We start from the raw sequence: 18,452 nt of genomic DNA, 5'->3' as shown, positions 1-18,452 counted from the left end.
AGACAAATATGAAAACCCCCCTCTGTCTCTCTCTCTTTCTCTCTGTCTGTCAAAAGTATTCCTAAATATGTATAAATTTGTATAAATATTAACATACACAATCTATACATAAATATGAATACCTAAAAGTCTGTTCGTCTGTGCCTGTTCGTCTGTTTGTCCGTCTGTTGTTCTAATGGTCGTTGATTTGAATGAAAAACATTTTTATTTATTATTCGTTATTTATAGAAATTTTCGAACTAACCGTGTTCCGACGAATTTTCATAGTTGTGTTAGTCGAAGAAAAACAAAGTGTAAAATGAACAAATAATTTGGGCGTTGCACACGTGTTAAGTGTAATGACACATTTGATGACGTATTACCGTAGCTAATTGTACGACACGATAGTTAAGTTTTTTGTTTGTAAAGGCGGCCGATTTAAATGCCTCAAAACGCAAGAGACTAAAATAGACGGTGTCAACGCAGTCTATTCATATTTATACTGAATCCTATCAACCTACAATATTATCTGTAAACAAAACTTGCAGCTTTAGCAGTGTTGGTGTTGCTTGGCCTACGTAAACCGCAGTTGGATCTCACATCACAAACATACACTCTTGCGTATTTCACCAATAAGTGTGTATGATCGTTAAGCGTAATGTGTCACGACTCTCTCGCTCTCTTTTTCTCTCTTTCCTAAACTTCTCTCCCTCTCGCCGGGTTCTTAGCCTGTCTCTGTAGATCATAAACCGTCAAAACTGGCTGTCTCGTGTTGATCTTTGTGCTCCCGGATCGTTCACAGTGGTACGAGCGATTAAGGGATCCGGGGGCATAAAGAGGCCTGAACGGTGCTGATTTAGCCCGTTTATTTACCGGTGTTATAGCTTGCGTTAACGATCTCACGGGCAAATAAGAGAGAGAGAGAGAGGTCTTTTGAACGGGCGAGTATCAACGATTTCGTCGGACTTAATTATAACAGGAATTATTCTCTAACGTCATTTCTGTCCTCGTCACCCACCGTTTTCTTTCTCTTTCGTTCAGCCACTTAGGTTTTTCATCCTCGTCTCATGCTCGAGTATCCTCGCTGCCAAAAGCCTCTCTTCATCCCAATTTCTCTTGACCCTCTCCCTCGACCCCTTTCCTCAATCATACCCAGCTGAATGTCTCTTTCGCGACTCTACATCCTTCCGTCATTAATGTACCACGATATAACGTAGCAGCGGCTTTGGCAACTCATGAATTATTACCGCTGCGACAGCTGTGTTTTTCGTGCTCGAGTGTTTTTATGTACTTAGCTTATACTTATATATATATTGTCAAACGTATACGTATGTGTGTATGCATACGTTTTTTATCGTTATTGTTAAGACCGAGAGCCAAACGAACGTCTCCCGAATTCTCCCTTTTCGTGTGGTGCTATGCGTTACGCTGGTGTCGTGTGTGTTAATCGATATGCCGGTGATGGATCCCTGTCTACATCGTTCCGTTTTTCTCTTTCACTTTCCGGCTCTCTCTCTCTCTTCTAATTCTCCTCTTTTCTATCTCTCTTTCTCTGTCTTTATATTTCTCTCTGTTTCACTCTCTACCCTTTTGAGTTTGGCTAGGGTCCTGATTCCTTTTTATAGGGGAGGAAGACGCACGGGTCCTCACGTTGGCCGAGCAAATAATCGCCGCTCTACCCGAGAGGATCAAGAGGGGCGATGGTGATCCAACGTCCCCGTCCCTGCCGTCCTCGCCGCCACCGCCGTTGACACCTCTCGAGGATGCCCTTATGGAACAAATGGTAAGAGAGCCACTCGAAGCTACACGGGGAACAAAGGAATTTTTGTTCGCTTTGTGATTTGAAAAATGTGATTTTCGTTGAAATTACAGCCTCTGGATTCCGGCGAGTTGTTCGACTCGTATCGGGACTGCACCGGCGGAGCGGCCTCAGTATCGGACGTGGACGCAGACGCGAGTCCATCGAGTCCATCGAGCAGTTGTCTCACCCCTGATTCGCCGTCCCCACCCCCAACGACCGCAGACTTTTGTGAGTTTCTTCAGCTCCAGTTGCAGCTCGACAGTGCTAATCCACACAATAATAACTACGGTTATACCAACGCTGATAAATGCTCAGGGGTTCACGGTATCGGCAACGGTCACGGGGGTGTGGGCAATGGCGATGGCAGCGAGGCTGACTTGAGCAGATTGACACTGTCGGACAGGGAACAGAGGGAGCTTTATCAGGCCGCGAGGATGATTCAAAAGGCCTACAGAAGTTATAAGGGACGCCAGAGGCAAGAGGAGGCCGAGAGACACGCCGCTGTTCTCATACAGCAATATTATCGGCGTCACAAACAGTACGCTTATTACAGGTAACGTGCATCAATCAATATCGATCGAATCGAATCAATATCCCACTTCCAATCGAGATAAAACTAATTTTTCTTGATTACCAAAATTTAAAGTTTATCAGTTTAACGTTGTCAGTAGAAACTGGAGCTAAAAATATCGCGTGTTTGGGAATTGAACTTTTTTTTCCAAAAATTTGTTTGGCGGACCATTTTTTTCGCATAACTCAACCAAACAAAAGTGAGTAAATATTGTTGAATAGAATCCTGCCTCTTGCTCAATCGCATCATGGAGTTTTGACGAGGAATTTCAACGTGTAGCGTGCAGCATTCCCGGAATGCAAACTCCAAAATTAGCGAGCAGTTTAAACGAGTATAAAAATCAGTGTGTTAAATGTTGGGGATTTCTCAATTCAGTTCTCCGGCACGCACAAGTGTGCAGTCCTTTAATCACGCTCTTAAAAGCCAATGGGTGCCAATGAAATTGAAACGTACTTGCTCTCATGAGCCTCCGCTTCATCGAATCCTGAGTGTACTTCGTTTATTGCTCAGGTGAAGCACGTTCTGGTTGTAAAATCTGAGATAATAAAATATCGTTATAGAGGCTCGTTGGCTCGTAGATCACGAAATATTCTTTTAATTGGTCCGAGACTAAAGAGAGTAATTAAAGTACAATTTATTTAATGGAAGAATGTATCTAAGGCCGAATTTGAGAACGAAACTTCATGAGCAATAATCCTGGGGAAGGATCGGGGTCCCAAAGCTGCAACGTCGGGCAAACTAAGCTCCACCCCGCCGGTTACGTACCCGAATGTTTGGCTATTATTAGCGGAATAATAACTCATAAATCACAATGAAGTAAGCTCGGTGACGTGTATAATATGCTCGGGGTACAAGCAGATAGTTAACTATCAAAAAGGATGAGGCTAAAATCAAGCTCTGCCGTGGGGCCGAGCCACAGGGTTGGTGCCTGATTCTCTCCTCGTTCTCTCATCGTCTTCCCGGTGTATAAGTCGTCGCAGGGAACTTACCTCGGGACCTCGAGACTCTGCCGGGCCAACTTTTAATTGGCATCGTAAATAATTCGGAAACTTTGCTACCGCGAACTTTCTACCTTTGGTACTCGTTCCCTGTTTCCTCCCCCCTCTCGCGGCAACCTCCAACGTCCTGGAACGTCGTAGCCCGAATACGAAATTAAGCTGGCATTAAATTAATACGAGTCCGCGTCTAAGAGAAGCCCCCTCTCGCTTTTTCTCTCTCTCTCTCTTTCTCTCTATCTTCCTCCTTCCCTTTCCCTTTTGCCTGTCTTTTTCGGATCGTGCATAATGGAATGCTCCTCCGCGGAGCGTGCCTTCTTCCGTTCTCCCAGTATCTTTATACGTACAACGCATGAATCTACCTCGGAACAAGTATTCTCGTGCAACTTGGGTGTAGCATCCACCCGGCGCGGACTGGTAAGAATCCAAGAACGAGCTTTCTCTATCTTTGCCTACCTGTACTAATTGCAGACAAGCCACGAAAGCGGCGGTCGTGATTCAGAGCAACTACCGTAGTTATCGTGCACGACCCGGCTCAACCAACTCGAGGCAGCAATCCGTTCATCAGCAAGCCGCGCATCAGGCTGCCAGGAAGATTCAACAGTTTATGCGACAATCCAAGATCAAGTGAGTCTGCGAGATAGCATTAGTCTGGTAGCAATAGAGAACCGAGCTGGATACACCATTTTCGTGCAGCTTTCCTCCCATTGATCCCCCGGCTTAACTCCTCTTCATCTCGTTTTCTGTCACTTATCTCGCGTTCTCGTTTGCTCACAAAACCACAACACCGCGTCATTGAGTCTCACTGAATCGTTGGATTTTATCTCTAACGAAATTATTAAAGAATTTCAATAATTCAGTGCCGATAATTCGCGTACCGTAAAATCGATTCGTTAGAGGATTCGATGAGTTTCGTTCTGAACGTTACACATTCATTTGGTTCGTTGGTTGCCAATTAATCGCTACGTTTTGTGCGTTAACGCAGCCTCTCATGGGATGATTCGAGACCGGTAAGTCACGTTGAGTTGTCTGAATATTGACTTGAGAGGACTTGCTACGATAGTTGAAAAGTCAATGGAAAGTTTTCTTTAAAAATGTTTGGAAGAATGTAAAATTCGAAAAATGGAAAGTTGGATAAATGAAGGAAAAGAATAAAAATGTGTGTAATTTTCGTTGATCAGACTGCAGAACGCCAGGGCCGTCGCAAACGGGAGCGGGAGGCCGCAGGTGCTCACTTCACGGGGGGCTGTTGTCCCCCAAAACTCGCCCTCATCTAGCCCAGGGGCCAACCTAGTAGCCGCCAGCCAAGAGATCATCTGATCGATAGCAAATCGAAAAGTTCGACGATCGGTGCTTCTCTACAAAAATCGTGCACCAGACACGCTTGAGACTTTCGATCAATCGAGTTGACGTTGGAATGCATCTTCAGCCCCTCCCTCCCCCTTAATTGGGAGACAATTGGATCCAGCTCTCTTGCACGACGTTTCATAGACTCTCCGATCTATTTTTTTTTCTATTTTCTGTTTTTTTTTTATCAACTTAAGGCTACCTCGAGGTTTGTTAGCGAGGTTTTATCAACGATTTTTTTTCAAGGCGTTTACAACGCGATCTCGCCACTTGGCAAGCTTTTTACCTTTTCTCGCGTTTAACGTCTGACGTGCTCTCATTCAACGGTGGTGCTGTCTCGTAACACGAAAGCACGTTAAAGTACATAGACATGTATATACTTTTCATTCCTTAATATTCAAACAGATTTATTCAAAATATTAAACAACTTTAGAATCGAGTTGAAGCATTTTTGGGCCATTTAGAATAATTCGGCTCAAAGATCCGTTGCAATACTCTCCCTTCAGGGACGTATTATTAAGCGGAAGCTAGATCGATCACGATTCGTGACGAGGCTGCGAAGTCAGAAGATCATTATTCGCTTTCATTTTTTCATATCCAATGAAAGTATCGAGGGAATGTGTTGTCTCGTACGCTGTAGAATTTTTCAACCGCTACACGCGTGGAGGAAAAGACAATTTTGAATCTTCAACGATGCCCAAAACTTTTTCAACGATCTTCTGGCTTTGCTGCGGTAAGTTCCTCCCTTCAAGAATCTTTTCATGATTTATCATCTCTCGTTTTTTATACCGTCGATCGGTCACACACCGTCGTTCGAGTCGTATAAATTTTCTCTGTAAATAGGCGACTCGTTCGAACGAACGTGAAACGATAGCATTCTTTTTTTTTAGACTTAATAAGCACGTTTATGGATAGCGTGATCGAATATCACTCCGTAGAGAAAAAAAATAAAACAAAAAAAATTCTAAAAAATGTACACGCGACGATTTCTTCAAAACAAGAGAAACCAGGTGTCGCCTTTAAAAAGTTCTTTTTCACTATCGAATATCAATTTATTGCTTAATATATCTTAGTCCACGAATCTTGGCTATCATGATGCTTCCAAATGAAAAATTTAAAAGAAATGAAAAAAAAGAAAAAAAAACAACAAAAAAACACATATTATTCTATAAATTATTGATACTGATTAGCTGGTGCGATCGAATAAGCTTCTTAAAACGTCGTACGACTCAACGAGGGAGCTTTATCCGAAAAGTAAACGAACAAGTACAATTTTGTGCGTATATATACACACACACACACATATATCTATATTCATATATTATAGCTGAATGCATCCGAGAGCGAGAGAGAATTCCAAGATCGAAAATGGCCCGAATGATTGGCTTTCTCTTTGAATTTGTTTATTTTTTATTCCAAGTGATTGAGGCTACGGGTAAAAGCGTTTTTTTCGGCACTGAGCATTTTTTTTTAATAAACTTATTTCACTTTTATCTAACACTATTCACAGTAGATTGATTTTTTTGTTCACCGATCCGTTATCGCTTTCACATCGCGGATACTTTTTTAATTGAAAGTCTTTCAAAGGAGCGTGAAAAGGGAAAATTCAATTTTGCGTAGCCTCAAGTTAACAAGTGATTGTCAAAATTCGTGAAAAAATATTCAATGCCAGAAATCTGCACATAAATAGGAAACGAAAATGAAAAGTTACAGACTTAAAAAAAGGTTCTAGAAAGTATTTGTTCATGGAGATGGAAATTCTTGAATTCCTGACGACGAGCACGTTGATCGGAACGATAAAGAATAGAAATGATGATTTGATGGTTCCATCTTCGCTCGAAATTGGTCATTACAACACGTTGTGATCCTTTGAAATCTTTGCCGCTCAGCACTTAAATTTATTACGGAAATGCTGATGTAAGAATGCTCCTGTACGGTAATAGATATTTTTCATTCGAAAGAAGAACGAGCAAAGAAAAAATTCGAATGGGATGAAATAGCGAGATAAATGACGTTCCTAGTATATCTAGAAATCTGAGAAAAAGAGAAGAGAAGAGAAAAAAGAGCTTAGTCGGATGCACTTCTATAGGGCATCGTAGAATCGTGCAATGAGTCCGGAATCAAGATGTGTATTGATGCTCATCACGTACGTAAGGGAGAGGGATCGGGGTGAAAAACGAAGGGAAAAGGGAAAAGAAACGTTTCAACTTTTTTCCACTTCGAAATGTGAATCCACTCGATGAGATGTCCGAGCCAATGGAACGTCCAACGAACGTCCTGTCGATGCTAGAGAGCCCAAAAAAGGGAAATAAAACACTGAAAAACGGTGAGGGAGAGTTAAAGAAGATTAAAAAAAAAAAAGAGAAATAATCAAGTAATTTTAATAAATATTTCAATCGAGGTTTTCTTATAAGATTGTAAAGTTTTTCAAGGTCGAAAAGCTTCGAGTCCCGCGTAATCAGAGCTCAAGTACTCTGGAACGCAAATCGCATCACATTTTACCCTTTGGAATAATATTTATTCTAGATAAAAAAAAAAAAAAACGAAATAAAAGTGAATAATACGATAAAACTCAATCGAGTTTTGCGTAATTAGCTGCGAAGAATAAGGAAAAGAAACTTATTAGTGCAATGGCAATTTTTCATCGATTTAAAATTATATATTCTCTCTCTACTGGAGATTCTTATTATATATTAGGCTAGCGAGGTGGGTACAATGAGAAAAAAATTAAATTTCAATTAGAAGGAAAAGATACGTGAAGTAACGACGACAAGACTTCGGTGTGAAGGGTTTATATAATGTAGGAAAGTCGTTGATGGTATTTGAAGATGAGCTCGCAAAGTTCCCGCGTCGTTTGAGATGAAAAGAACGAAAAGAATAAAAAATAACAAAAGATATAAATAATATAAGCATTGTGATAAATCCATGGTGATCCAAGAAAGTATTTCCGACGTTCCGACGCAATGATAACAGCAAATGAGCGAAGGCGTCGGGACGCTATTTAAAAAACAAACAAATTACAAACAAATGTTCAACAGCAGACAGATAGAAAGAGAAAGAGTGTGTGCTAGAGAGAAAGAGGAAACGCGAATGATTCTGATTTCTCGGAAGCGTTTTGAGCTCAAGTCGTGTTTATATCGTTCGTTACAGCTTCGGCTATCAATTTCGTAAGTCTGCTGAAAAATTTGAAGGTTAAAATTTTCAAATTATTCACATTTTTACAACGAAAAAAAAATTTCTCGAAATTTTCAACGATTTTTCGAATTTTAGCCTTTCTGGTTATACAAATTAATGATTATACCATTTTGGCAACGGCACGGACTTTGTTTCGTCCTTCCTTTTTAGAATTTTTCCTAATTTCATAATATTTTCATTGAAATATTTGAAAATCGAAACAAATTTATCGATCAAAATTCAAGGTGAACATTTTTATTTTTTCTAGAATCAAGAGCACAGTTTCGATCTTTCGTGTTGAAATTCTATCGTGTTCGTGGTTGATAAACGATGAGACTGTCGCGTCACTGTTGCGGATCCATATTTGTTAAGGTATTTTGTTCTGGATCGTGAAAATTACGCACGTCCGAGGAGAATTGTGGTTGAAGCGCTTTCAGAAGTGTCGATTTTGAATGTTGGATGAAGAAAAATTAGTTAATTTACACGAGATAGTTCGATTAGATGGAAAAAGCCCACGTGTGTTTCTAGGATCACTGTTTTAATCGATTGAGGATTCATTGATTGCGCATTCTTAAAGAAACATTAACGAAAACCTTTGTTTAAGAAAAAATACATATATTTTTTTTTAATTTTCGGTTGCACAAGGAAGCGAAGTTACTTAAAAATCCCATTATTTGAACTTTTATCCCGAACGTAAAACAGGATTAATGTAAGAGGATTTTTGTTGCTCCAGAACTATCAATGTATCTTCAGTTGAACAGACGTAAGAAGGGCACGAAAGTGAGTGACTGATAGAAAGAAAGAAAGAAAGGAAGGGAGAGAGAGAAGTTGAATAAAGTAGAGAATGGAAACTGAATAAAAATGGATATCGATTTAGCACGTAAGCTCCCACGCTCAATCTACCAAGTTCCAGCAAGCACGGAACGTCGAGGAGTACGACGATCTCGATTATATTCATCATAATCTAGATTATCGATTTAGGCGTTAACGGATAAAAGCGGCGCTGTTTGCGAAGCATGCAAAGAAAAAATACGATGAAATGAGATGAAGAAGAAGAAGAAGAAGAAGTAAGGAAGAAAACATAAGAAGCAAACGACAACAAAAAACTTATATGAGAAAAAAAAATTATATTGTACACACGAGTCAATTCCAACGAGCATTTTCATGCCACTAAGCTTAAAGGGTTATTAGTTGATAATCGAGAAAATTGATCATGGAGGGGGGGGGGGGTAAAGGAAAGAGAAGATATAAAAGATTTTAAAAAATACACAAGCAAACACGGAGAAACAGACACGAAAACACATACACGCGTACACACACTCTTTCAATCATTGTTAATTAATTAAATTAATTCACGATCCTATCGATACTTAAAGATGAGACGAGTATAAATATTATATATAAATATATATATATATATATATATATATACAAACTATTATTACATTCATATTTTTGCTTATTACATATTTAAGAATCTATTAATGAAGTTTAGCTATTTGTGAGGGTGCGAGAGAGGGAGAGCTCGGATTTTTTGGGCTGAGCGGTTATGTGAGGGTTTTTTCTTTGTCAAACAAATGGCAAAAAAGATAATAACAATGAAAATAATAACGAGAATAAACACTGTGGCGATTCTACGTCTGTGACTTACGAAATAAAGAGAAATAATAAAAATGAAAAAAAAAAAACAAAAAACAAAAAACAAACGATTCCCAAGTACGCGCCGATGAATATCATTGCGCGTGGCCGACAAAAAATGACGCAAATTGTAATTTTGCTAATACGAAAAACGAGAGATTTGGACGAGCGAAATAATGATAACATAACGAAAAAAAGAAAAAAAAAACAAAGAGAAACACACACACACACAACGAGGCGAGACACCCGACTAAACACTAGTGACTTTATCTTCACTTATCTGAGACTAAAATGAAAAGAAAAAAAAAGAACAAACAAACCATAAGAAATGAAAACGAATAAATAAAATAAACGAATAACTAAATAAATCTTTCGCAGTATTTTTCGACCACATTCGATATCACTCGATTGACGATTGTGGATTGATATAGATTTTCTCTTCCCTCTAATCCCCAAGTTACTACTTCAGTCGCATTGCCCGATGAACGAATAAAGAATAAAAAAAATAAAATAGTAAAAAAAAAAACAAACAAACAAAGTGAAAACTCAGAGAGAAAGGAGGCGATCAAAATGTTTCCAAACAACCGAACCCAGCAAAGAAAAAACACTTTATTAATAATAATCAATGAAAAAGAAAAAAACCATTCGCTAGGGTAGGCGCTTCGAGATACACAACTTTAACGAGTCACTTAAAACAAAATTATTCTCAAATATAAATTTAATAAGTAAATGAAAGCAAAAATGCAAAAAAAAGGAAAGAACATTTTTAAAATTCTACGTAAGAAAGCCAAGAGTCAAAGACGACTAGATGATAGGAGCCGCATGGCCTAACTGCTGCCACTTTAAATTAATTAAAGAATTAATTATTATAAATTTATTACTACTGCGAATTTAAAGGATAACCGAAATGGGGGGGAAAAAAGGAGAGAAGAAATAAAGAAAAAATAATAAAAATGTCATGCCACTTTTCAAAACTACTTTACCTAGAATGCAGTTATAGAGAGTAGTGTGAAGAAACAAAATGAGAACGAGAAAGAGAGAAAGGAAGAGAGCGAGAGAGAAAGAGAATAAAGTAAAAGAAATTTTAATTCTTCGAATTGACAATGATATAATTCCACTCTAGAAATTGGGATTCACTTCGAACTCTCCAAGATTTTAAATACTCACGAATTACACCTACACGTACGCCACGTCGATTCCTCTCACGTCGTGAGAGGAATAAAAAATGTCGAAATCCTCGATCGAGGCGGGCTCTCCTTGTCGTAACGAGCAACAGCTTTTTCTTCTTCCCATTCCTCAAACTCTTCGAATGAAAATTTCATCGATTTTTTAATCTTAAAAAAAGAAATAAGCTGCACTGTCACTTTGACCGGAATACCGAGTCGAATCAGCAGTTATTTCCATCTCGTTCGAACTTCAGACATAGCATCAATATGGCGTCCAATCAGCACTCGATCTTCAATTATTCCGAAATAAATTAGTTTGTTTAACAAATTATAAAGAACGAAGAAAACGTCCAAATGTCTCGATAGCTGCCATCGAATATCGATTCTATCAATTGCGAAAGCGACTAAAAATCGTTTACACAATCGGGGAACACTCAAATATATTCCTCGCTTCGAGGGTTCCTTTCGACATTTTTCCCCTTCTCGTTTCTTCATTCGTTTATTTACTATTCATTTCGGTTAATCTATTTAACTCGACGATTCTATAAAAATACGTCTCAAAACTCGTCGAGTGCCTTCGAACGTTCTCTATTCGATGCACCGCATTAATTAACGAGCATCGAATTCATCTCGAGCGCCGATACTCCCATGTATTTCGCAGGGTACGATCGAATATGAAAAAAAATAAGGAAACTCAAACATTGATTAGCAAGAAAGGAAAAGGAAGAAAGAGAGAAAGAGAAAGAATAAAATAGACGTAATAAATCAGGTTCGAAGGCAGCCACGAATTTCGTCACGAAGAGAGCGCGTATACATATATACATATAAATTTGTTTATATATATATATATATATATATATATGTATATATAGACAATATTATTACACTTAACTTGCTACAATAGTGTAATAATTAAACGATACAGGCTCTCCATCTCTTGTAATATTTTTATTATCGCAAAAAATAAAAAAAATAAATAAACAAAAAAACCAACAAAAACATAATATTAATGATTAATTACGAGGAGAAAAAGAAAAGAAGAAAAAAAATCTTAAGGATAATTAAATAAATGATTATACCACTATTTATTATTTATTGACTAACGTTCAACTAATATTGTAAATAACGAAAATATTTTATCTATATATTTCTGATCCGGGGAGGCGGGGGAGGATGCGAGCTTGTAAAACACGTCGCCAATAAAACTCCCTTTTTGGTAACGTCGATGAAGCATGATGGAAGAAAGAAAATGATGAATAAGAGATGAAAGTGAGAAAAAACGTGGACGCGTAGGAACACGATCGATGAAGATTCAACGAGGATCTTCCATCCTCTCGCTATCCTCACCTTGCACCTCGAACGCCCCATTGTTACACCATTTCATCATTGCATTTAATAAATTATATATTTATTGACGCACTTACCTTTTGAATTGAACGTCCATGGGTCCCAATTTATTTCCTCGCCTCGTAATTTTAGCCTTTTTTTCCTGCAACGCGATATCGAGGGAGGATATTTTATCGAAGAAAAATCTTCTTGAATTTTTGGGTCGTTTGGAGAGAGAGAGAGAGAGGAAAAAGCAATAAGACGACTCGTGTTTTTGTTTGTTTTCGTTCATTTTTTCTTCATCGTTTTTTTTTGGTTTTAGTCCTAAATATCTTTGAACGTTCTTCCGCAACAATTTATTTAAAGCATACAAACGGTACAAACGGTGTTTTGTAACTTTGAGTACAAATTTAATAATAAGTTATTTGAAATATTCATGTGAGTCCGAGAGAGAGAGAAAAAAAGTGAGACGAAGAGGCTCGCTCGTTACACTTGGATGGTAAGTTTGAAGCTGTAAGTTTTCTTTCGTTTCCGACACCCGATTTCTCCCTTCAGTTTTAGTCGCGATGTTGATATTTGCCGAGCTGGCAATCCATTCGATAAATGCACACTGCTTCGAACCCCTTTGTTCAATAATTATCTTCTATCAATTTGCTCGGCGAAGAAACAACCGATGAATATACAAACGAAATAAAAATTATTCATAAAGCTCTTTGGTTAATGAGAAAGAAGAAAAAATCGTTAGGCTTGCGCGTCAACGCTCTTGATCGCTCAAATATTCTGTTTCGCTGCAGTTTATCTATGACTAATGCCGAGTCATTCGACTTTTTCGAGCATTGAATTTACGTTAAAAATCTACGGATCACAGTTTTTTAATATTAAACAGGACAATTGTGATTTACTAGTTTTTCTTTTGTTCCATTAGATCCTGAGGATCCAACGTTTTAAAACTCACACAACCAACTCGAGCGAAGACTAATCGCGACGAAAACTCTCTCGATTTTATTTCTGTTATACATTTCATTTCATTTATTTCTTGTTAGTTAGTCACGTGATCGTTTTTCGATTGGATTGTCTCGAAAAAAGCTCATTGAAAATCGTGATTTTAAGTTCCTCGACTCAGAAAACTTGAACTCGATGATTCTCGCGGTCGCAGACGACGATGTTCCCCGCTGACGTGACCGCGACACCCTCCAGTCCCTTGAACTCCCCGTCGCCGCTTCCCCAACCACCGAAAGCCTTCAAAAATGTACCCTCCGGTGTGAATATCTGTATACGGTTGTTCCCCGAATCCGCGACGATTATGTAACCTTGATCGTCGACCGCAACGCCACGTGGAAACTTGAACTGCCCCTCGTCTGAACCCTCCGAACCGAAGGACGTCAAAACGCGCCCGTTCACGTCGAATATTTGAACCCGATGATTGTTTCCGTCACTCACGATTACACGGTTCGTACTGCTCACCGCTATGTAATGCGGATGCTCCAGCTGACCACGTCCACTTCCGCAAGAACCAAACTTACCGACGAATGTCCCATCCGACTGGAAAACCTTGACAATTCATTTCGGTATTAGCTCACCGCGATCGGATGCCCTCGAGCATGGAAAATGACAGTGGCGAAGAGAATCGTAACGTTTTTCATTTTTGTCCCTGCCAGTTATTCGATCCAAAAATCTCTTAATTTTACGAAGAGAATCCCTATCGAAATTGCGTAGGCATAGAGACTGGGAAGAACTTGAAATTTTTCGAATTATCATAAGCCGAATGCAAATATTGACGAAAAAAAAATGTCTACATCTGCAGATAATTTCATTTTATTTTCACAAAGGTTTGTCTTTTGCTTCGAAAAATTAATTTTGGCCACCAAAATTTTGTCGCTGATTTTCTTTTTTGAGCGATCGATGAAAATTCATGAAGTTTCGCTAATACGAGAGACTTTTTCTTTACCTGCACGCGATGATTCTCTTTATCGCAGACGTAAATGAATCCAAGAGCATCGGTGGTGATACCCCATGGATAATTGAATCGTCCATCAGCCGTGCCCTGTGAGCCGAACGTTCTCAAAAATCGGCCAGACGGATCGAGCACCTGTATACGATGATTGTAACGATCAGCGATGATAAATTGCCCGATTCTGTTGACAGCAACACCCGCAAGACAATCGAATTGACCCTCACCGCTTCCGTAGGTTCCAAACTCCTTCATGAAATTCCCGTTCCCGTCGAACACCTGACGAAGAGTCAACAGAATATTGAAAAATCCGTGGTGACTCAACGGTTGGAAAGACAACGAAGAGAACGTGCTCGAAGACCGATTGAAGAACGAAAAATGTTGTTTATTGTCAAGTTTTGCATTCCAATGCTCGGCCAAATGAGAACAGTTTGATTGAGTGAATGAAGAAAATTAAAAAAAAAAAAACATACTTTTTTCGTTGGTTTCAAAATTCCAGAAGTTCGCAACGAAAGAAACGTAATTCTTTGAAAATCTCGTTCGTTCGTTTGAAAAATGGAGCATAAAGAGAATGTGATTGAAAAAGTATGGAATAAATACTTGAACACGATGATTAGAGCTGTCGGCCACGACGATGGAGTTGTCAGGGCCGACTGCGAGGCCTCTCGGCCAAGTAAAACATCCGGCACCGCTCCCCCGCATCCCAAATTTAAACAGCTGCCTCCGCTTCAGCAGGTACTGATTCCTAAAAATAAAATCATTGTGAAGAACTTTCGTTCGTCGAAAAATGAAAAAAAAAATATTAATCGCACTCCACGAATATCTAGAAAAAAAATGAATTGCACTGAACACTGCTCGCTACCAAACATCAATTTCTCACTGTAGATCGAAGTTATTGTTTCATTATCCTACCGACGTCGATGCTTAATCATGCTGCGCTATAAACATTTCTGCATACTAAAAAACCATTTGAACTTACAAATCTATAAAATGTGTTTGGACAAAAAAAGCTTTTTCTGTCTTTTGCGTCTAGTGAAAGCCATAAAATGCACGTACCTGATCCCTAAGGAGGATAAAATGCTTCCATTTAAGTCTTTTAACATCATTATCATGAGCGTCGCAGCTCAAGGATACGCGGGACATTCCTCATCGCATTTTCGTATCATTTGATTCGTCTTCGTTATGAAATTATATTGAAAAATTTAAGATTTTCTTCACTTGGTTTTCGTCCCACGTACCCTTGAGGACTCGAGTTTTCTTTCAATATTCGCATCTCCTTGGAAAGGAGAGTCTCGTAAGGAGGCCATACTGGAGGAATCGAAATTGTGTAATTAAATTGAGTTTACTGACCTAGTGGAGGAACCTGCTGGGGCGGGTATAACGGGAGCTGCTGTAGGGGACGTGGGGGAGCCTGACGGGTTTTTTTGGTCGTCATCAGAAGATTCGAAGGATGTTTGGCCGGTGTGCCTGAGGGGTAGACCCAATGACAATCGCCTCGAGGCTGCACTGGCGCTGTTAATCATGTCGGGAATGAACTTATTTCAGTCAGTGGATTTGGCCTCTGACGTTTTGAAGAAAATATTTATTTTTCGCAAACGAAATGAAAGACAAACGAAAGTTCCAATCGAAATGATGTTGCAACGAAATTTAAGGAGGGTGGCTACATTCGTCAAAATGATAAGAAATTGATGAAATTTGGTGATAATGTTCTTCAACATCAAGTGCGAAGACACAATTTTTTTCAAAACTTTCTTTTGCTTAGTTATCGAGTAATTACGCATTAAAGCAGATTTCTTATGCTCGGAATGTATACCTATATATATATATATATGGAAACGCTATGCTTATACACGTGAACTTTAGTGATCAATTACTCGATAACTGTACAGAAGAAAAATCTTTAAAAATGTGTATTCTCAAATTTGGCACTAAAGAATATGTTTACCAAATTTTATTAAATTCTTATCATTTTGAAATTTTTAATGTATTTAACATGGTTTAGCATGGCAACATTGTATCGTCGCTAGCCACCCTCCTTAAGCACTTGACACTTGAAAATATGGAGGAAAATATGGAATTGAAAAATTCGAATTTTTCAAATAATTTGAGACTTTCGTATTCGAATATTTTTTTTAGGCGGGACCGAATGATTCGTCGGTACTGAAACGAGTCTCTGGCTGAAAGGATTGGACTCGAGGGTAGCCGAGCAAATTAGCTTCAATGTGGCTGAACGTCACTCAACTTGATAATCGAGATCTCACCAAAGTTTTATGTTCCGACACAATCATTTGGTCGTTAATTAAAGAATTTATGATTCAGTTGAATCGATAGAGAGCAATTGGGAAGTTGATTAAGTTTGACGAAGAATCATCAGGATTGAGAGTAAAAAATGATTCGATCGGACTTACCTCGAAGACGGTATCGAGGATGTCGAAGAGGGTGGTTCTTTGTCTTTGACAGTGCGATTGCCATACTTGTTTTTGAGATAACGAGCCCAGGAGCTGAGGGCAGCGCCATCTTTTTCCGTGCCGCCTCGATCACGGTCGGGGCTCGGTTCGCGCGATTTAAGGGCGTGAGTGCTACGACTACGTGCCAATTCAGATCCAGCTCCGTATTTCGCGGCAAGATAAGCATTCGGCGACTGAGTAGTCGGTGATGGTGGATCGTCGTCGAGGTCGAGATCGTCGTTGCCGAAGTTGTGAGAGCTTCTTGAACGTGCGAGTCTCTGGCGTCTTTCCTTGAGAGCGGCGTAACGAGATCTCGGTGACATTGGCTCAACTTCCGGCTCTATTTCTCGCTCCCTCTCTCGCTGCTCGCGTTCGCGCTCCCGATCACGTTCGCGGGGTGTCGTCACCGCCGCCTGGCTCCTGCTCTTGTTCAGGAATCTGCAACCGAACGACACAATAGTTTTCCTACGTCACAACGCTCCAATACCCCGGGCAAATCGAAAAACAACAAAATTTCTGCGCGCCGCTGGCCAAACCCGATTTCAGCATTGACTGCCTTTCCCTTTACGATTCTTCGAACGACTTTCGTTTTCTAACGGAATTTTGAGGCTTCACGAGTCCAAACTTCTCACCGACAGATTCAGCCAGCCTGAGAAAAAGCAGCTCGTTCTGAAATCGGGGTTGGCCCGCATGTGATTAGACACGAAAAAGTGTTATTGAAGATCCACTGCGAAGATGATTTACACTGAAAAATTGTATACTTTCAACAAAGGCCCTTCGCACCCAACGAAAACGGATTATTTTTGCAAATTTCACAAACTTTTGCATCGAATTTACGAAATTTATCGATGCTGTGTCACCGGATAGTTTTATTCCAACAAATAACATGATTTTTCGAAAAAAAATTACGTTGTCTGTGAACGTCCCAGAACGTAATCTCGTCGTCATTCAGTTTGAACGTTCATCATCCTCGCAGTTGACACTTCATTCACACATAAATACTTCAAATACTTGACACCGTCAAACGAAGCGAGTAAGAATTATTGGCAATCGATACTCGTTTTTATTAAGGGCTGATTCCAGTGGACATGTAAATCAAAGGACTTTCGTTGTCGAGCTGAGTCATCGATTATTCGCATTTTTTGTCAACGGAAATTCTCCCTAACCCGTTTATATTAGTGATTATTCGAACGAACGAATTGGGTTGAAATGCTCAATTTATATTTTATTTATATATTTGTATTTATTTTATAATTTATAGAATTTAAATTTATAATAAGTTTAAAAAAATTTTCGATAGTTTATTAAAAATATTATTTTTTTTTCTAAATTATTATATCATTATTATTAGTCATTAAATTAGCTTATGAAAAATATATTAAATCTATATACACATAAATGTAGAGTCTCTAAATTTGTTTAGTGTGTAATGTTTTTCATAATTTTTCTCGGTGACCCCGTTCAATCGTCCGTCGATTTTGAAACTTTGGATTAATCCCGTTGCCTCAAAAGACAACTGAAAATCATTTGGTTTCGGTCAAGTGAGACTATCGAAGAATTATTTTTTTTGCAACGACTCTCTCAACATTTCCGGACTGCAATAAAAATCGAATAACCTCAGTTTTTTCAAGGTCTCTCACAATATTTGGTAAGGAACTTTCAGGAATCATGAGCAAATCACGAAAATTGTAGCTTGACCGGAAAGAGCCGACTATTTGATGTTCACTGACTCATCGACGATCGAAATAAGCCGAAGAGTTGGAAACGTTATACAGATTCGTCGCCGGTTCAATCATTCAGAACGGAAGTTCGAGTGGCTTGATCCTCGCGGCAATGTTGAGGAGCCTCGGATCCCGTGAAGCATCTAACACGGCAATGCACACCCCATGAGAATATCATGCGACCGCGACTAATTTAGAAAGGGGAGTCGGATCCTGAGTCCTGAGTATGACCAGGGCGGTCCTATATCTACGTTAATGCAGAGATAGATCGATCCGATTGGCTCCTTCTGTATCGCCAACCAATTCTAATTAACATGAGCCCGAAATACGGCAGGA

General features: G+C 39.2%; 2 protein-coding genes across 10 annotated transcripts in view; one reads left to right on the top strand and one right to left on the bottom strand.

The window, feature by feature from the left end:
• Camta (Calmodulin-binding transcription activator) overlaps window positions 1–16,124 on the top strand; it is a 79,306-nt gene extending 63,182 nt beyond the window's left edge. For 3 of the 7 annotated variants that reach the window (XM_043414694.1, XM_043414691.1, XM_043414696.1), the window contains 4 exons: window positions 1,605–1,762; window positions 1,852–2,333; window positions 3,818–3,973; window positions 4,528–12,086. In XM_043414694.1, coding sequence (XP_043270629.1) covers window positions 1,605–1,762; window positions 1,852–2,333; window positions 3,818–3,973; window positions 4,528–4,666 — 935 coding nt within the window. In that variant the 3' untranslated portion in view covers window positions 4,667–12,086. Of the gene's footprint in view, window positions 1–1,604; window positions 1,763–1,851; window positions 2,334–3,817; window positions 3,974–4,331; window positions 4,357–4,527; window positions 12,087–16,084 lie in introns of those variants that run through there. The other 4 variants (XM_043414692.1, XM_043414697.1, XM_043414693.1 and 1 more) reach the window with 3 other exon arrangements.
• Window positions 12,269–18,452, bottom strand: part of tn (tripartite motif containing protein thin) — a 34,883-nt gene continuing 28,699 nt past the window's right edge. Inside the window, exons 12-17 of one of the 3 annotated variants that reach the window (XR_006260363.1) lie at window positions 16,357–16,833; window positions 15,299–15,460; window positions 14,549–14,693; window positions 14,176–14,227; window positions 13,946–14,086; window positions 13,412–13,548 (exon numbers count right to left, since the gene is read on the bottom strand). Coding sequence is in view for 2 of the 3 variants with exons in the window: in XM_043414689.1 (XP_043270624.1) it covers window positions 13,117–13,548; window positions 13,946–14,227; window positions 14,549–14,693; window positions 15,299–15,460; window positions 16,357–16,833 (1,498 nt within the window). In the remaining variant the exon portion in view is untranslated. Of the gene's footprint in view, window positions 13,549–13,945; window positions 14,228–14,548; window positions 14,694–15,298; window positions 15,461–16,356; window positions 16,834–18,452 lie in introns of those variants that run through there. The other 2 variants (XM_043414689.1, XM_043414688.1) reach the window with 2 other exon arrangements.

Source organism: Venturia canescens, chromosome 3 (assembly GCF_019457755.1).
Source record: "Venturia canescens isolate UGA chromosome 3, ASM1945775v1, whole genome shotgun sequence".
Classification (NCBI taxonomy): Eukaryota; Metazoa; Arthropoda; class Insecta; order Hymenoptera; family Ichneumonidae; genus Venturia; species Venturia canescens.
This window is presented reverse-complemented; position numbering and strand designations above follow the sequence as displayed.